Genomic DNA, 20550 nt, shown 5'->3' on the forward strand with positions numbered 1-20550 from the left:
TGGACTACTATGTTGAGGGTTTTGGCAGATGCTCTGTGTTCATCGGGGCTTTGAGCTTCCAAGGTATAAGCTGCTGTTGCAAGTTTGATTGTGATCACTTTAAGTTAGGATATTATGGCTACCACAAGTGCAAAATAAGATTTTTGGAACACAAAAAGCTTAACTCTAGCTGAGTTTTTGTGATTGCAAAAAAAAAAAGACTGCACCACTAGTATTCTAGCCCAAAGGGGTCAATTTATTAAGGCCCGTATTCTGCCTTATGCTGCTGTTTATGCATGAGCATCCAGGCTCGCCTGAAACAGAAGTTTAACTTGTCTGCTACCTCTGAGACAGCAATCCTCCCGATCCCATATGATCGGGTTGATTGACACCCCCTGCTAGCGGCCGATTGGCTGCAAATCTGCAGGCGGGTGGCATTGCATAAGCATTTCTAGTGAAATTGATAATTCGGCCCCTATGTCTCTTACATATCTTTTGCCATGCCAATATAGGTGTAGTAATACATTGCCTATTTTTATTTTTGCTGGCAGATTATTATACAGTACATGCACTAACTGTTCTGTTTATTATAAGGCATCACATACTTTTATAGACAATGGTTACAGTATATGGGGTTAAACAAATGACGTTTCATAATCACGGGTTGTACGATGTACGATCGGGTACGATCGGGTTGATTTCTGGCGATGTCTTTGTGACCGCTGCTTCATAACTGCTGTTTCTGGCGAGTCTTCAGACTCGCCAGAAACAGGGGCCATCAAGCTCCTTACGGAGCTTGATAACTAGAGGCCATTGTCTCAAGAGCACTATCTCAACATGAAAATATGAATATTTCACATTCCAATGTTCCTCACATAGCAGAATATGTTCTATTTATTCATAAATACATATTTCTATATATCTGATGTTTTTTGGTACAATATATATATATATATATATATATATATACACAGTATGAAAGAACTGGGTCCAACGGACGGTCTCCGTTGTTGAATGTGATCCAAGAACAGCCGGCACACAGGAAATTTTTAAAAAAATCCGATTTATTCAACAGAACCAGACGTTTCGGCTCTGTCGTGAGCCTTTCTCAATGGTATACAGACCGGATAATGTGAACCTACAAACACCACCCCTAAATACCTACCCCACACACAGTGATGGCCAATCAGCATGCAGAGGTGTGTCGCTCCCTCCCGCGCATATCAAACTCACCTGGACATCCGAAAACATCTGATTCCCAGCACGCGCGTCATGACGTCATCACGTCATACCGCGTTGCGTGGAAATGACTGTGTCACAGGTATCCATGGCAAACACCGGGTAAACAAATACCTCCAGTTGTCATGGTGATGCGTGCGAGACGTTGCAACAACCGCCAAACACCTGATGGGCACAAATATACAGTGACATAGTGATGAACACAAATACGGGCCATAAATAAAAGCCCTGTAAGAGCAATAGTGCAAACAATTATTAAATAGAAACAGATATCTATTTTACTGGTACTAGGGTAATTAACCACATATTAATAGAAAAAGGCTTATTAAGCTACAAAAACCAATGATTCAACATATATCACAGCCCTCTATACCCAATATGGTATCAGGGCTTGTGGGATGTAGCAAGTATATATAAGCCAAAGGAGCTCAAAATATTATCATTGTATTGGCATCATACTCAAGAGGAGTAGGTAGAAACATGTTACAACAGGATGACTCCCATAGTGTCCAAAAAATTACTTGTAACAACAACCAAAGTCTATGTTGGCATTCAGTCCTCGGGGTGTTACTGTGTCCAAGGTGAAAATCCACCGAGCCTCTAGTTTCAGCAATGCTCGCCCTCTGTCCCCACCTCGCCTAAGGCGAGGGACATGGTCAATTAGAATTGCTCGTAGTGAAGCAACACTGTGGCCCGCTTCCGCAAAGTGGCGTGCCACCGGCTGTTCTGACCGTCCCTTGTCAATGGCCTGACGGATCGCCGTCTTATGATTAGCCAGACGTTCCTTGAACGGTGTCACAGTTTTACCAATGTAGTATTTGGAACATGGACAGATGATAGCGTAAATCACAAAATCCGTGGAGCAGGTTAGTCTGTATTTAATTTTATACCTCTTGTTGTTGTGAGGATGTTGGAAGGTGGCCCCTGCTAGGAGGTTGTTGCATGTGACGCAACTGCCACATTTGTAGCAACCTGGTTTTCCTCTGTTCAGCCACGTCTGTTTTTCGTAGCAGTGTGTAGGGTCACTTATCACCAGCAGGTCCCTCAGATTACTTGCCCGTTTGTATACCACCCTTGGTTCCGGCATATCCTTGAAGGGAAGGCTTGTGTCCTTAGACAACATTAGCCAATTCTTGTTGATCACATCCTGCGTCAGCCTAGATCCTGGGGTGTAGGTAGTTATAAAGTTCAGTCGTTTAGGTTGTTCATTCCTAATTCTTTTAGTAGTAGCCAAGTCCTGAGTTATATCCAGTGCTTTGCAGCATTGTTGTTCTATCAGCGTCGGTGGATAGCCCCTCTCCAAGAATTTTTCAGACATTTCCAGAAGCTTTTTTTCCTTACGGGAGTCATCTGTGTTGTTGCGGACCACCCACAGGAGTTGAGAGGAACTGACACCTTCTTTTTGGAATTTGGGGTGAAAGCTATGATAGTGGAGAATGGAATTTTTGTCGGTCGGTTTCTTAAACAAAGTGGTTTCTAACCTGTATCCATTTGTGGTTTTGACCTTAAAGATTTCCAAATCCAAAAAATGGATTTTATCCCTGCTGTGTTCCATTTTAAATCTGATGGTTGAGTCAAGGGAATTCAATCCATTAACCCATTCAACAAGACTCTCTGATGTGCCACTCCAGACCAAAAAGACATCATCTATGTACCGTCTGTATAATCTGATGGGGTTCTGCCTGGAGAATACGTTGTCCTCCTCATACATCGCCATGTAAATATTGGCATAGGATGGGGCCATATTCGACCCCATCGCTGTGCCCATGGTCTGTAAGAAATATTTATCCTCAAAGCGAAAGTAGTTTTTCTCCAGGCAGAACTCCAACAGATGTACAATGAATTCAATAGGAGGGCCCGTGTACATGTGGTTGTTTATAAGAATACGTTTTACCATGTCAATACCATGGGCATGGGGGATCACAGTATATAAACTTACCACGTCCATGGTGACTAAGATGTCAGTTGGTGTCAAGTCATCCATACTTTTCAGCAGATTGATTAATTCCGAAGAATCTTTCAAATGTGCTGGTGTATTCTGTACTACAGGTTGGAGGTAAAAGTCAATAAACTCTGCCAATGGTTGCATGAGTGATCCCCTGGCAGAAACAATCGGTCTGCCAGGAGGATCCTCTAGCGATTTATGAATCTTCGGTAATAGGTAGAGGATTGGACAAATCGGATGCTCTACCGTGAGGAATCCTAATACATCATCATTAATGACACCTGCCTGAAGGGCCAGTCCTAGGAATGAGTCAATTTGTTTTTTGAACAGTAATGTTGGATTGGATTGGAGTGGACGATATGTATCAGTATCTTGTAGTTGTTTGTATGCCTCGCCCCTGTATTGTGAGTAGTCAAGTATCACAGTGGCACCACCCTTGTCCGCAGGCCTAATAACTATATCCCTGTCAGTAGACAAGGATTTGATGGCCCGCCTCTCTCCACCTGTTAGATTATCCCTAGACATGGGTAGGTTTTTATGTGATTCTATAAGTGAGGTGGTGCAGATGTGGTGAAACGTTTTAATTTATGAATGGGTGTTACTGGGTTCAAATGTGCTTTTTGTCTTGAAAGGTTTCGGGGTATATTCCTCAGAATCTTTAAAAAAATCCTTAAGTTTTAATTGTCTTTGAAATCTCCCCATATCGACCAGCAGGTCAAATAAATCACAGCGTGGGGTAGGTATAAAGGATAATCCTTTATTCAATACTTTTAGTTTGTCACGGGTAAGGGGACGTTTGCTTAAATTGTAAACTATTGTGTTTTTTTCTTCTGACGTTGTTGGTTTTTTCGTCTTGCCCCCCCCTCCTGAGGTGTCTACCTCTGGGCCAACGGCTAAAGGGGGCTTCTGGGCAGAGCGTGTAGTTACTCCACTTTGTGAGCTGGCACTAGGGGTCTGATTCTCACCTTCTGATGAGTCCCCCCCACTACTGTCCACTGTAGTGAGGTTAATTCGTCTGTTTTTGTTAAAGGGCTGTCTCCTACATCCAGTCCACAAATTATCCCTCCCAAACAACCAACTGTACACTTTCTTCTCCCTATAGTCGTTTTCAACTGTCACAAATTTTTTATTTTTAAAGGTTAAGAGATCTTGTTTGTACTTGTCTATTTGGGTTTTAAGTTTAGTAATCCAGTCAGTAGTGGTGTCAGATGTGAGAATGGTCAGCAGAGAGTCTTTTACAGTATAAATTTCTTTTCTAATATTCGATTTAAGCTTAGAAACTTCCTCTATCACCAGCAGCATAAGGTCATGGGAACACTTGTTTAAGATGCCACACCATCTTCTACAAAAATCGATATTATTTCTACCTAAAGTGGGGATATTTTTTACCCTAAAACCTCTAGGTATAAATTTTAATTTATGGTATTTTGATATGTATACTGCATGCAAGTGAAAATCTATTTCTTTCTTTTCAAGGTGTAGAAGCTTATGGTAAATATTGTTAGGTGTCTCACCTTTGGTTTAACTCCTGCAGGTCCGCCTCACAGCGGATGCGAGCTGCATCAGCCTCAGTGAAGGCAAAATCTTCTATGTGTCCATATGGGTCTTCACTCACGAGCGCCTCCTGTGTAGTGACTGATGTTTCCATGCCAGTACAGCAAAGAGGTAGAAAGTCCCCTGTTACCAGTAACTGAGTGGGTCCTGAGTATAATTCACAAGTAAATCAGCAAATGTCAGTAAAGATAATGAATTAGTGGGTTCACGTTTCAGAAAATGTAGATACAAATCGTTTGTGGGAAACGGCACTCGCCAAATAAGCAGCAACCAGGTGCTCGGCAGGGCAAATACACACAGTATGAAAGAACTGGGTCCAATTTGAGTCGCAGTAATTATTCTAGCGTAAATCGTGATTGCGCGCAAGCGATTTCATTACTTTCAACTTGTAATACCCAATGAGCGTAACCCCACTTTTCTCTCTTGCGAGATTAAGGACTTGTCTCGAAACGTTGCATGATTTGTTGTTCCAAGTTGATCTATTAAAGACAATTTTTTCCAATATTGTGCTGTGGACTACTATGTTGAGGGTTTTGGCAGATGCCCTGTGTTCATCGGGGCTTTGAGCTTCCAAGGTATAAGCTGCTGTTGCAAGTTTGATTGTGATCACTTTAAGTTAGGATATTATGGCTACCACAAGTGCAAAATAAGATTTTTGGAACACAAAAAGCTTAACTCTAGCTGAGTTTTTGTGATTGCAAAAAAAAAAATACTGCACCACTAGTATTCTAGCCCAAAGGGGTCAATTTATTAAGGCCCGTATTCTGCCTTATGCTGCTGTTTATGCATGAGCATCCAGGCTCGCCTGAAACAGAAGTTTAACTTGTCTGCTACCTCTGAGACAGCAATCCTCCCGATCCCATACGATCGGGTTGATTGACACCCCCTGCTAGCAGCCGATTGGCTGCAAATCTGCAGGGGGGTGGCATTGCATAAGCATTTCTAGTGAAATTGATAATTCGGCCCCTATGTCTCTTACATATCTTTTGCCATGCCAATATAGGTGTAGTAACACATTGCCTTTTTTTATTTTTGCTGGCAGATTATTATACAGTACATGCACTAACTGTTCTGTTTATTATAAGGCATCACATACTTTTATAGACAATGGTTACAGTATATGGGGTTAAACAAATGACGTTTCATAATCACGGGTTGTACGATGTACGATCGGGTACGATCGGGTTGATCGGGTACGATCGGGTACGATCGGGTTGATTTCCGGCGATGTCTTTGTGACCGCTGCTTCATAACTGCTGTTTCTGGCGAGTCTTCAGACTCGCCAGAAACAGGGGCCATCAAGCTCCTTACGGAGCTTGATAACTAGAGGCCATTGTCTCAAGTGCACTATCTCAACATGAAAATATGAATATTTCACATTCCAATGTTCCTCACATAGCAGAATATGTTCTATTTATTCATAAATACATATTTCTATATATCTGATGTTTTTTTGGTACAATATACATACATACAGTATATATATATATATATATATATATATATATATATAAATATATAGATATATATATCCATATAGATGATTATATAAGTATATATATATATACAGATATACCTGTATATAGGAATATCTATTTATAAATGCTTAGAACATATTCCCCTATGTGAAGAACATTGGAATTTGAAATATTTACAGTTAATACACAGTATAACACTTTATAAAATATGAATATTGCATAAATATGATTTTACGTTTTCAGATACTTGACTGTAAAGGGCTCTACTGCACTTATATATGTTTTTTTATGTATACATATGTATTTATGTGTTTATATGTGTATATATGTGTGTAAATACATAAATACATATATACTGTACATATATATATATATATATATATATATATATATACATGTCTATGTACTGTATGTATCTCTATGTTAAAGCCTTTTCAAGTCCTATTTTTTAACACCTCAGACCTCATATCTTTGAGCCTTTATAACTTTTTTGTGCAATATTTTTAATTAATAATTATTATCAGACAGTCGGCTGGATTACGAGTTTTGCGTTATGAGCGGCTCGGTGCTAAATTGCAGGTTATTTCCACCGCTCATCTCCCTATAGCGCTGCTATTACAGGTTTGCAAAAACCCGGCGTTAGCAGGCAATATGGCAGCATTGAGCTCCATAACGCACCCAAATACCAGCGCTGCTTTGAGCTAGTTTTCCCCATAGACATCAATGGGGAGAGCCGGCTAAAAAAAAGCCTAACACCTGCAATAAAGGAGTGTAAAGCTCTGTAACGCAGCCCCATTGATTCCTATGGGGAAAGAAAATTTATGTTTACACCCTAACATAAACCCGAGTCTAAACACCCCTAATCTGCCGCCCCCGACATCGACGACACCTACATTATACTTATTAACCCCTAATCTGCCACACCCGACAACACCTACATTACACTTATTAACCCTAATATGCCGCCCCCAATGTCGCTGCCACTAACATTACAGTTATTAACCCCTAATCTGCCGCCCCCGATATCGCCGCCACTTACCTACACTTATTAACCCCTAATCTGCCGCCCCAACGTTTCCCCCACTATACTAAAGTTATTAACCCCTAAACCTAACCCTAAGTCTAACCCTAACACCACTAACTTTAACATAATTAAAATAAATCTAAATAAAAATTACAATTAATACTTAAATAATTCCTATACTTAAATAATTCCTATTTAAAACTAAATACTTACCTATAAAATAAAACCTTAGCTAGCTACAATATAACTAATAGTTACATTGTAGCTATCTTAGGTTTTATTTTTATTTCACAGCTAAATTTTTATTTATTTTAACTAGGTAGACTAGTTAGAATATAGTTATTAACTATTTAATAACTACCTAGTTAAAATAAATACAAATTTACCTGTAAAATAAACCTAACCTGTCTTACACTAACACCTAACATTACACTACAATTAAATCAATTACATTAAATACAATTAACTAATTAAATACAATTAACTAAATATTACAAAAATAATAAACACTAAATTACACAAAATAAAAAAGAAATGATCAAATATTTAAACTAATTACAGCTAATCTATCAAAATAAAAAATCCCCCCCCAAATAGAAAAACCCTAGCCTACACTAAACTGCCAATAGCCCTTAAAAGGGCCTTTTGCGGGGCATTGCCCCAAAGAAATCAGCTCTTTTACCTGTAAAAAAAAATACAAACAACCCCCCAACAGTAAAACCCACAACCCACACAACCAAACCCCCCAAATAAAAAAAACCTAAGCTCCCCATTACCCTGAAAAGGGCATTTGGATGGTCAATGCCCTTAAAATGGCATTTAGCTCTTTTTCAGGCAAAACCCTAAGCTAAAAATAAAACTCACCCAATAAACCCTTAAAAAATCCTAACACTAACCCCCGAAGATCCACTTACAGTTTTTGAATACCGGACATCCATCCTCAACGAAGCCGGGAGAAGTCTTCATCCTGACGGCATCTTCTATCTTCATCCTTCCAATGCCAAAGGAATGCAAGCTCAATCCTATTGGCTGATTGGATCAGCCAATAGGATTTTTTTAACTTTAATTCCAATTGGCTGATAGAATTATATCAGCCAATCAGAATTCAAGGGACACCATCTTGGATGACATCCCTTAAAGGAACCTTCATTCTTCAGTAGCCGTCAAAAGAAGAGGATGCTCCGCTCTGCGTCGGAAGGATGAAGATAGAAGATGCCGTCTGGATGAAGACTTCTGCCCGCCTGGAGGACCACTTCTTGCCGCTTGGATGAAGACTTCTGCCGGCTTCGTTGAGGATGAATGTCCGGTCTTAAAAAACTGTAAGTGGATCTTCGGGGGTTAGTGTTAGGTTTTTTTAAGGGATTATTGGGTGGGTTTTATTTTTAGCTTAGGGTTTGGGCTGAAAAAGAGCTAACTGCCCTTTTAAGGGCAATGCCCATCCAAATGCCCTTTTCAGGGCAATGGGGAGCTTAGGTTTTTTTAGATAGGATTTTATTTGGGGGGGTTTGGATGTGTGGGTGGTGGGTTTTACTGTTGGAGGGTTGTTTGTAGTGTAGGTTTTAGTGTAAGACAGGTTAGGTTTTATTTTACAGGTAAGTTTGCATTTATTTTAACTAGGTAGTTCGTAAATAGTTAATAACTATTTACTAACTAGTCTACCTAGTTAAAATAAATACAAATTTACCTGTGAAATAAAAATAAAACCTAAGATAGATACAATGTAACTATTTGTTATATAGTAGCTAGCTTAGGTTTTATTTTATAGGTAAGTATTTAGTTTTAAATAGGAATTATTTAAGTATTAATTGTAATTTTTATTTAGATTTGTTTTAATTATGTTAAAGTTAGTGGGTGTTAGGGTTAGGGTTAGGTTTAGGGGTTAATAACTTTAGTATAGTGGCAGCAATTTTGGGGGCAGCAGATTAGGGGATAATAACAGTAATGTAGGTTGTGGCGATGTTAGGGACAGCAGATTAGGGGTTAATAATATTTAACGAGTGTTTGCGATGCTCGAGTATGGCGGTTTAGGGGTTAATATGTTTATTATAGTGGCAGCGATGTCAGGAGCGGCAGATTAGAGGTTAATAATTTTATTTTAGTGTTTGCGATGCGGGAGGGCCTCGGTTTAGGGGTTAATAGGTAGTTTATGGGTGTTAGTGTACTTTTTAGCACTTTAGTTATGAGTTTTATGCTACAGCTCTGTAACATAAAACCCATAACTACTGACTTTCAGTTTACGGTACGAATCTTGACGGTATAGGGTGTACCGCTCACTTTTTGGCCGGACAGGCAAACTCGTAATACCGGAGCTGTGGAAGTCCCATTGAAAAAGGACTTTTTGAAAGCTGCGGTAGTTACGTTGCGTAACGGCCAAAAAAGTGTGTGGTACAGCTATACCTAGAAAAACAGCTATTCCTGCAAAACTCGTAATACCAGCGGTAGTGAAAAAGCAGCGTTATGAGGCTTTTTCACTCATAACGCAACACTCGGAATCTAGCCGATAGTTAATATGAATGTATAAATTTATTTTTGAAGTATTTTTTTTCCACTTTTTTCCCACTTTTTTTTTTCATCTAACCATAACTATAACTCTCAAGACCCACTAACTTGACGAGCGTAAATCGCGATTGCGCTCAAGTGTTTGCATTTACTTTCAACTTGTAATATGCCACTTGTAAAACGGCCATGATAAACCCAATTTCCTTTGCACAAAACAGCCCACCGCTCGTAATCTAGCCCTTAATGTATTTAAAGGGAAACTAAAGCTAAATTTAAAAAAAAAAAATAACTTTCATGATTCAAATGGAGCATGCAATTTAAAAAAATTTAAATTTTGCTTCCATTTTTTGAGGAACCAACTTCTACTGAGCAAGCATGTGCAAAAGTGCACAATATATATATATATGTATATATGTGTGTGTGTTTTGTGATTGACTGATAGCTGTCACATGATACAGGGGGAGGGAAAATAGAATTAACTTTGAAATTTGCCAGAAAATAAATAATTGCATGGGCGAGGTTGGCCTAGATAGATCTGGAGCGAGTCTGGGCAGAGTAGGAAAGCTACTTAGGGAGCACATGGGGAAGCAGCCCTTACCCGCTAGCAACGACCCAGATGTTCGAAAGATATGAGATAATACTCTGGAATATCTCTGTAAACATATATTGCTGATGTCAAATGGTGTGAGAGTCTATTTTATTGTTTGTTTTTTTTATAAAGTGCTAAATACCACACAACTTAAAATCTAGCGAATTGAGTGCAAATTAATATATTTAAAAATTTAAATTTTAGGACAAACCAATAAAGAACTATAAAACAGACATGAATCTTGACCATTGTTTAGAAGTGCATCTAAAATGGTGACTTTTAAGCCAAAATATTTATTTCATAATTCAGACAGAGCATGAAATTTTATACAACTTTCTAATTTACTTCTGTTACCTAATTTGCCTTGTCCTATTGGTATCTTTTGTTGAAAAGTAGAGATTTAAGCTCTTACACGTATTTGCAGCACTAAATGCAAGATTGTTATCCATTTCCAAGAGCACTAGAGGGCAGCACTATTTCTGCCATGTAGGGCTCCAGACACCTACGTAGCAATCTCTTCAAGAAGAATACCATGCAAAGTGTGATAAAAGAAGCAAATTTGATAGAAGTAAATTGGAAACTTTCGGCTAGATTACGAGTTTTTGTCGGTAAGGCTTGCGGTGCTAATGCGCAGTATATGCTCACCGCTCACCTACAAACAACGCTGGTATTACAGGTTTTTTTAAACCCGGCGTTAGCTGCAAAAAAGTGAGCGGAGAGCAAAATTTAGCTCCATGTCTCACTGTAATACCAGCGCTGCTTACTTACGCTTGCTCGTGCACGATTTAACCATAGGAATCAATGGGGCTGATTCGGCTGAAAAAAAGTCTAACACCTGCAAAAACACAGCGGGCAGCTCCTATGCAGCCCCATTGATTCCTATGGGGAAATACTTTTTATGTCTACATCTAACACCCTAACATGAACCCCGAGTCTAAACACCCCTAATCTTACACTTATTAACCCCTAAGCTGCCGCCCCCGACATCGCCGACACCTGCAATATATTTTTAACTCCTAATCTGGTGCTCCGGACACCGCCGCCACCTACATTATAGTTATGAACCCCTAATCTGCTGCCCCCAACATCGCTGACACCTACATTATAGTTATTAACCCCTATTCTGCCACCCCAATGTTGTCGCAACCTACCTACAATTATTAACCCCTAATCTGCTGCCCCCAACGTTGCCGCCACTATAATAAAGTTATTAACCCCTAAACCTAAGTCTAACCCTAACCCCCCATAACTTAAATATAATTTAAATAAATCTAAATAAAATTACTATTATCAAATAAATTATTCCTATTTAAAACTAAATACTTACCTATAAAATAAACCCTAAAATAGCTACAATATAACTAATAGTTACATTGTAGCTAGTTTAGGGTTTATTTTTATTTTACAGGCAACTTTGTATTTATGTTAACTAGGTAGAATAGTTATTAAATAGTTATTAACTATTCAATAACTTCCTAGTTAAAATAAATACACATATACCTGTAAAATAAAACCTAACCTAAGTTACAATTACACCTAACACTACACTATAATTAAATAAATTACCTAAATTAACTACAATTAATTAAATTAAATTAAATAAACTAAATTACGAAAAAAACACAAAATTACAGAAAATAATAAAATAATACGTTTATAATAATAATAATAATAATAATAATAATGTTATAATACGTTATAATAAGTTTTTAATAATAATAAGTTTTTTAAACTAATCTTTTTTTTCTAATCCCCCTAATAAAATAAAAAAGCCCCCCCAAAATAATAAAAATCCCTACCCTATACTAAATTACAAATAGCTCTTAAAAGGGCTTTTTGCGAGGCATTGCCCCAAAGTAATTAGCTCTTTTACCTGTAAAAAAAAGACAATACACCCCCCAACATTACAACCCACCACCCACACACCCAACCCTACTCTAAAACCCACCCAATCCCCCTTAATAAAACCTAACACTACCCCCTTGAATATCACCCTACCTTGAGACGTCTTCACCCAACCGGGCAGAAGTGGTCCTCCAGACGGTCCGAAGACATCCGACGCTGGGCATCCTCTTCGTTCGACGGCGACTGGAACAATGATGGGTCCTTTAAATGACGTCATCCAAGATGGCGTCCCTTCAATTCCGATTGGCTGATAGAATTCTATCAGCCAATTGGAATTAAGGTAGAAAAAATCTGATTGGCTGATGCAATCAGCCAATAGAATTGAGCTTGCATTCTATTGGCTGATCCAATCAGCCAATAGAATGCCAACTTAATCCTATTGGCTGATTGCATCAGCCAATAGGATTGAACTTCAATCCTATTGGCTGATTGCAAAGGCCAATAGGATTTTTTCTACCTTAATTCCGATTGGCTGATAGAATTCTATCAGCCAATCGGAATTGAAGGGATGCCATCTTGGATGATGTCATTTAAAGGAACCTTCATTCTTCAGTTGGACGTCGTTTGAAGAGAATGCTCCGCGTCGGATGTCTTGAAGATGGAGCCGCTCCATGCCAGATCGATGAAGATAGAAGATGCCGTCTGGATGAAGACTTCTGCCCGTTTGGAGGACCTCTTCTTCCCGGCTTGGATGAAGACTTCTGCCCGTCTGGAGGACCACTTCGCCCGGCTTTGTTGAGGACTTTGGCCCGGTTAGGTGAAGAATTCTCAAGGTAGGATGATCTTCAAGTAGTTAGTGTTAGGTTTTATTAAGGGGGTATTGGGTGGGTTTTAGAGTAGGGTTGGGTGTGTGGGTGGTGGGTTTTAATGTTGGGGGTATTGTACTTTTTTTTACAGGTAAAAGAGCTGATTACTTTGGGGCAATGCCCCTCAAAAGGCCCTTTTAAGGGCTATTTGTAATTTAGTATAAGGTAGGGTTTTTTATTTGGGGGGGGGGGGTTATTTTATAGGGGGATTAGATTAGGTGTAATTAGTTTTAAAAACTTGTAATTATTTTATTATTTTCTGTAATTTAGTGGGGGTGTTTTTCGTACTTTAGATAATTGTATTTAATTGTATTTAGTTTAGGGAATTAATTTAATTATAGTGTAGTGTTAGGTGTAATTGTAACTTAGGTTAGGTTTTATTTTACAGGTAAATTTGTCTTTATTTTAACTAGGTAGCTATTAAATCGTTAATAACTATTTAATAACTATTCTACCTAGTTAAAATAAATACAAAGTTGCCTGTAAAATAAAAATAAACCCTTAGGTAGATACAATGTAACTATTAGTTATATTGTAGCTATCTTAGGGTTTATTTTATAGGTAAGTATTTCGTTTTAAATAGGAATAATTTAGTTAATTGTAGTTATTTTATTTAGATTTATTTAAATTATATTTAAGTTAGGGAGGTTAGGGTTAGACTTAGGTTTAGGGGTTAAGAACTTTAATATAGTGGCGGCAACGTTGGGGGCGGCAGATTATGGGTTAATAAGTGGAGGTAGGTGGCGGCGACATTGGGGGCGGCAGATTAGGAGTTAATAAATATAATGTAGGTGTCGGCGATGTTGGAGGCAGCAGATTAGGGGTTAATAAGTATAATGTAGGTGGCGGCGGTGTCCGGAGCAGCAGATTAGGGGTTAATAATATAATGTAGGTGTTGGCGATGTCGGGGGTGGCGGATTAGGGGTTAATAAGTGTAAGATTATAGGTGTTTAGACTCTGGGTTCATGTTAGGGTGTTAGGTGTAGACATAAAATGTATTTCCCATAGGAATCAATGGGGCTGCGTTAAGAGCTGAACGCTGCTTTTTTGCAGGTGTTAGGTTTTTTTTTCAGCCGGCTCTCCCCCATTGATTCCTATGGGGAAATCGTGCATGAGCACGTCTGGCCAGCTCACTGCTACCGTAAGCAGCGCTGGTATTGAGGTAAGATGTGGAGCAAAATTTTGCTCTCCGCTCACTTTTCTGCGGCAAACGCCGGGTTTCTAAAAACCCGTAATACCAGCGTTGTGTGCAAGTGAGCGGTGAGGGAAAACTGCTCGTTAGCACCACACCCCTGTTACGGCAAAACTCGTAATCTAGGTGAATATAAACTTATCTAGTGCGTAGGATAGCCTTATGCTTGTCCAATGCATTTTTAAAGTTCCCCACAGTGTTTGTCATTACTACCTCATGAGGAAGTTTATTCCATAAATCAATCACTCTTTCTATAAAGAAGTGCTTCCTCAAATTACTCCTGAATCTACCACCCTTCAGCTTGAGATCATGACCCCTTGTTCTTAAATTTTCCATTTTATGTAAAATACCCACAGCCTCAGTTTTACTAAACCCGTTAATGTACTTGAAAGTTGCTATCATATCACCTCTTTCCCTTCTCACCTCTAAGCTATACATATTTAGGTCATTGAGCCTATCCTGGTAAGTTTTATTTTATAGACCATGTACCATTTTGGTAGCCTTCTTTGTACAGATTCAAGTTTGTTAATATCCTTCTGAAGATATGGCCTCCAGAACTGCACACAAAAGATGAGGCCTAACTAATGATCTATAAAGTGGCAGAAGAACCTTACTATTTCTGCTGCAAATACCTCTACCAATACATCCAAACATTCTGCTAGCCTTACTCGCTGCATTACTACATTGTTTACTAAGTTTTAAATCATCTGAAATAATAATTCCCAAGTCCTGTTGCTCATCTGTAACAGTCAGTAAAGTGTCATTGAGTCTGTAATTAACATTTGGATTTTTCCTCCCTAAATGCACAATTTTACACTTTGCTGTGTTAAACTTTAGATCCCACTCATTTGTCCAATCCTCAAATTGGTGTATATCAATTCTCATTTTGTCTATCCCCCCCTGGAACATCCACTCTGTTACAATTTTTTGTATCATCTGCAAACAGTAGTATACTGTATGTGATTATAAATATGTATTTAAAAATACATAAAATAATTTCCTCTATATGAATAACACTTGAATGTAAATATTTACAGTAAAAAAAAAACACTAAACCACATTATTAAATATTAATAGAGATAAAAAAAAATGTCTTATTGTTTTGAGGTATTTTTGTGGAAAGGGCTCCAATGTGTGTGTTTTAAAAAAAAATATATATATGAGCTTTCCCATTTGGCCAGATGCGGTAACTAACCTTTCCAGTTGTGATTTTATCTTAGCTGTGAGCTAGCTGGTGAGTGCTGGGTGTTTCTATGTGTTGTATTACTTTTTATTTGTAATCCCCCTTGTTTCTTGCACCCATTCCGGATTGGGGTTAACTCCCTGTGGCTCTGGTGACATCACAGCTTTTTTGGAGTGCTATTTAGCACCCAGGGCTGGATGTTACTGAGTCACAGGATGTGTACCTGGTCCGGTCTTGGAGTGCAGTTCCCTTCCATGTTTTGTATTTTCTCTGGGTGATTACATCCACCTGTGCACCCCTTCTTTGTTCTCAGTTTGTTTGGCTTTGTGAGCTCGCATGATGGTGTGGCTGTGTTAGGGACCTGTTAGGCAGTGGAAAGGACCTTGTCGTGGTGCCTGAGCTTTCCCATTTGGCCAGATGCGGTGACTAACCTTTCCAGTTGTGATTTTATCTTAGCTGTGAGCTAGCTGGTGAGTGCTGGGTGTTTCTATGTGTTATATTACTTTTTATTTGTAATCTACCTTGTTTCTTGCACCCATTCCGGACTGGGGTTAACTGCCTGTGGCTCTGGTGACATCACAGCTTTTTTGGAGTGCTATTTAGCACCCAGGGCTGGATGTTGCTGAGTCACAGGATGTGTACCTGGTCCGGTCTTGGAGTGCAGTTCCCTTCCATGTTATATATATATATATATATATATATATATATATATATATATATATATATATATATATATATATATATATGTACATATGTATTTATATGTGTATATTTTTTTTTATATACATATATACACATATAAATACATATATACAAATATATAGACATATATATATATATATCTTTACTGTATATATATATATATATATATATATATACTGTATATGTAACTATATATATATATATATATATATATATATCTCCATATTTAGACATGTATATGTATATACAGTATATATATATATATATATATATATATATATGTATATATATTATTGCTCTTTGCAGTCAAACACCTTGTCAAATACCATATACATTTGAACTCTTATCATTTATTGTTATTAATATTTATATGTATAATTATTATGAGATTGTGTATATATGAGTGTGCATGTATTTTTTATGTATTTAATTTGTGTTTAATGCAACTTTAATTTTAGCCCTAACCCTTTACATAAGGTCTTTATTTGTGCTAACCCGTCAAGCGCAAATTTAGTTTCTCCTGTGGTCGCGTTTACTTTCAACTTGTAATATGAGTACAAGTTAGTGCGAGCGTGATACTTTTAACTAGTATTCTACCCCTAAATGTGCTTTGTTCGCTTGGTATTCTTAGTTGAAAGCTAAATCTAGGAGGTATATATGCTAATTTCTTAGACCTTAAAGGCCACCACTAATCTGAATGCATTGTGACAGTTTTTCACCACTAGAGGGCGTTAGTTCATGTGTTTCATATAGATAACATTGAGCTCAGGCACGTGAAGCTCCTAAGAGCAAGCACTGATTGGCTAAAAATGCAAGTCTGTCAAAAGAACTGAAATAAGGGGGCATTTTTCAGAGCCATAGATACAAGGTAATCACAGAGGTAAAAAGTATATTATTATAACTGTGTTGGTTATGCAAAATTGGGGAATGGGTAATAAATGGATTATCTACCTTTTTAAACAACAAAAATTCTGGTGTTTATGCAGATGCAGAATATCTGTAAAAAGCTGAGATTATCACATGTATGCTTAATTTTATTGGCTCAGCCATGTGCATTATTGTTTCTTCAACAAAGAACACCAAGAGAATGAAGCAGTTTGGAAAATAGAAGTAAATTGTAAAGTTTTTTTAAATTATATTCTCTATTTGAATCATGTAAGACATTTTTTGGGAATCCTGTCCCTTTAAATACAAACACACACACTCGTTTATGTGGTTGTCCTGAGCAATACATGGCTATTGTTTAGCAGCTTGATGCGTATCAATCACCTAATTTTGAAGGAATTAAACACAAATATAACAATAAGCATTCACTTGATACTGAAACAATCTACTCATCAGCACACAATGTAGGGGTCTTTGAAGAAACTATAATGCTGTCTGTCTATATTCTAACTGAAATCATATATAGATAGTAATTGTACACATTTTCTTTAGGTTCATATTGAAGAGCTGGAGGATGAACTGGAGGCAGAAAAATGTATTAGAGCCAAGGTAAGTGAAAGGCACGATTCTATGTGTGACTAGGGTTTGGCAATGGCATGGATCAGTCTGGTTTTAGTAATTGCCCCTTATAACTATATAAAGAAAATAATAAAACGCCACATATTCAGAAAAAAACTCACTTATGTATTAGAAATTATCATATGCATCCACAGGAAGTAAAAAAATAAGAGCGTAGATTACAATTAAAGTGCCGTTGATAACTTGTAGTTTGTTATTTTTGCACTAGAGCGATTTTGTATTGCAAGTTGTTTTAATAGACAAAGGCAGACAATGTTGAACCTATCAGATCGACATCGCAGCAATCAACACCACCCCCTTCAAACAGGGGATTTCACATTTAAACAACTTTCCAATTCACTTCCATTAACAAAATGTACACAGTCTTTTTATATTAACACTTTTTGAGTCACCAGCTCCTACTGAGCATGTGCAAGAATTAACAGCATATACGTATATGCATTTGTGATTGGCTGATGGCTGTCACATGATGCAGGGGGAGTGGACATAGATATAACTGAAATTTGTCAGAAAACAATCTACTACTCATTTGAAGTTCAGACTATGGGGCATATTTATTAAAGTCTGGCGGACCTGATCCGACAGTGCGGATCAGGTCCGCCAAACTTTGCTGAAAACGGCGAGCAATACGCTCGCCGTATTCAGCATTGCACCAGCAGCTCACAAGAGCTGCTGGTACAACGCCGCCCCCTGCAGACTCGCAGCCAATAATCCGCCAGCAGGGGGCTGTCAATCAACCCGATTGTACACGATCGGGTTGATTTCCGGCGATGTCTGTCCGCCTGCTCAGAGCAGGCGGACAGGTTATGGAGCAGTGGTTATGGAGCTTGATACATATGCCCCTAAGTGCTGTTGCATTGTCTTTTTATCATGCATTTGTTGATTATGCAAATCTCCTGTATTTATTGGTCCAAAGTATTTTGACGTATGTGTGTAAATGCTATCTGCATAGCGTGCCCTATACTTTCAATGGAAAGCACAAATCAGCAGTACCATGCTCATTTCCACTTGTACTGTATTTCCTAGGTTAAGGTTTTTTCTTTAGCTCAATCGGAAGTACCACTTTTGATATTAAAACTTTTAAAAATCTTGTATAGGATGCCCTAAATATTGTTGGCTGTGTTAAGATTCTCTTGTAAATCTTTTTTTACTATTTACTTGTATTACCTCAAGAAATTGAGGTTGAATGTAGAGTTAATACATGTGGAACATAGGGTAAAAGGGACATGTAATCCAGATTCAGATATATAATACAATTTTGAAAAAGTTTCCAGATTTACTTCTATTATCAAATTTGCATCATTCTCATGTTATCATTTGTTGAAGAGATATATAGATAGGTAGCGTCTGGAGAACTACACAACAGGAAATAGTGCTGCCATCTAGTGTTGTGAGTGTGTATGAGAGACAGTGCGTCTAAATAGCGTGCACATGTCTGGAGAACTACACAACAGGAAATAGTGCTGCCATCTAGTGGTGTCTAAATAAATGAACTGCTGAAAAATAATTAAGATTTTCTATTTAAATTATGTTACCTGCTTGCCAGCCTAGGAAAATATTTAGTGTGCACTAATCTGCATATTACAGAAAGTAGCTGTACAATAATAGTAAACTCCTCAATGATGTTAATTTTTTTTTAAATTATTATTATAACTGATCAAATTAAATTTTGATCTTAAAGGGACATTAAAGACTTTGAGATAGTAATATAAAAAGATAAATCGCATGTATATATATATATATATATATATATATATATATATATATATATATATAAAAAAAAAAAATACAATATTCTTTTCTTTCATTATTTTTTTCCCCCCCTTTTCCTGTAATTATATTCTGAAATTGTGAGCATTTCAGTTCCTGTTAGAAATACATCTATGTTATTCTCAGACAAATCTTTTCTTTGAATGCATCATTCTATGAAGTGTTTATTAAAGGGACACTGAACCCAAAAAAAAATTCTTTCGTGATTCAGATAGAGCATGAAGTTTTAAGCAACTTTCTAATTTACTCCTATTATCAATTTTTCTTTGTTCTCTTGCTATATTTATTTGAAAAGCAGGAATGTAAATCTTAGCAGCCAGCCTATTTTAGGTTCAGCACCATGGATAGTGCTTGCTTACTGGAGGCTACATTTACCCACCAATAAGCTAGCATAACCCAGGTTCTCTACCAAAAATGGGCTTGCTCCTATGCATCACATTCCTGCTTTTTAAATAAAGATGGCAAGAGAATGAAGAAAAATTTATAATAGGAGTAAATTAGAAAGTTACTTAAAATTGCATGCTCTATCTGAATCATGAAAGAATAAAATTGGGTTTAGTGTCCCTTTAAGTGTTTTATGTCCCATTAAATATGTTATTTTTTTTTACTTAAATGCAAGACCTGTATGTTTTTACACTGCTTTTTTTTCAAGTTTGTAGTAATAAAAACAATTATGTTACATTATTAAATAAAGTAAATTTGGAGCAGTTGAACTACTTTAATAACTTTTGAAGCTCTCATATTTAAAGGGACAGAACAGTCAAAATTAAACTTTCATGATTCAGAAAGAACATGCATTTTTAAATGTTTCCAATTTACTCCTCTTATCTATTTTGCTTTACTCTCTTGGTATCCCTTGTTGAAAAGTATACCTAGATGAAATCAGGAGCAGCACTACAGGCAGCTAGCTGCTAATTGGCGGAAGCACTTTCATGCCTCTTGTCATTGGCTCACCAGTAGTCAAGTGCTGCTTCTTCAACAAAGGATACAAAGAGAATGATGCAAATGTATAATTAGAAGACAAATGGAAATTTTTTTAAAATTGTATGTTTTGTCTGAATCATGAAAGAATATGTCCCTTTACGATATATTTGCACATCTGAAAGCACAAATATACTCAGTGAGGCCTGGGGAAGAGTCCTAGGCTTATTAGGGAACTTC

General features: G+C 37.5%; 1 protein-coding gene across 1 annotated transcript in view; it reads left to right on the forward strand.

Moving 5' to 3' along the window:
• Positions 1–17878, forward strand: part of LOC128666873 (myosin-6-like) — a 252421-nt gene extending 234543 nt beyond the window's left edge. Inside the window, exons 5-6 of the mRNA XM_053721680.1 lie at positions 17533–17589; positions 17828–17878. Of these exons, the coding sequence (XP_053577655.1) occupies positions 17533–17589; positions 17828–17878 (108 nt within the window). The remainder of the gene's footprint in view (positions 1–17532; positions 17590–17827) is intronic.
• The last annotated feature ends 2672 nt before the right edge of the window (positions 17879–20550 follow it).

Source organism: Bombina bombina, chromosome 1 (assembly GCF_027579735.1).
Source record: "Bombina bombina isolate aBomBom1 chromosome 1, aBomBom1.pri, whole genome shotgun sequence".
NCBI lineage: Eukaryota > Metazoa > Chordata > Amphibia > Anura > Bombinatoridae > Bombina > Bombina bombina.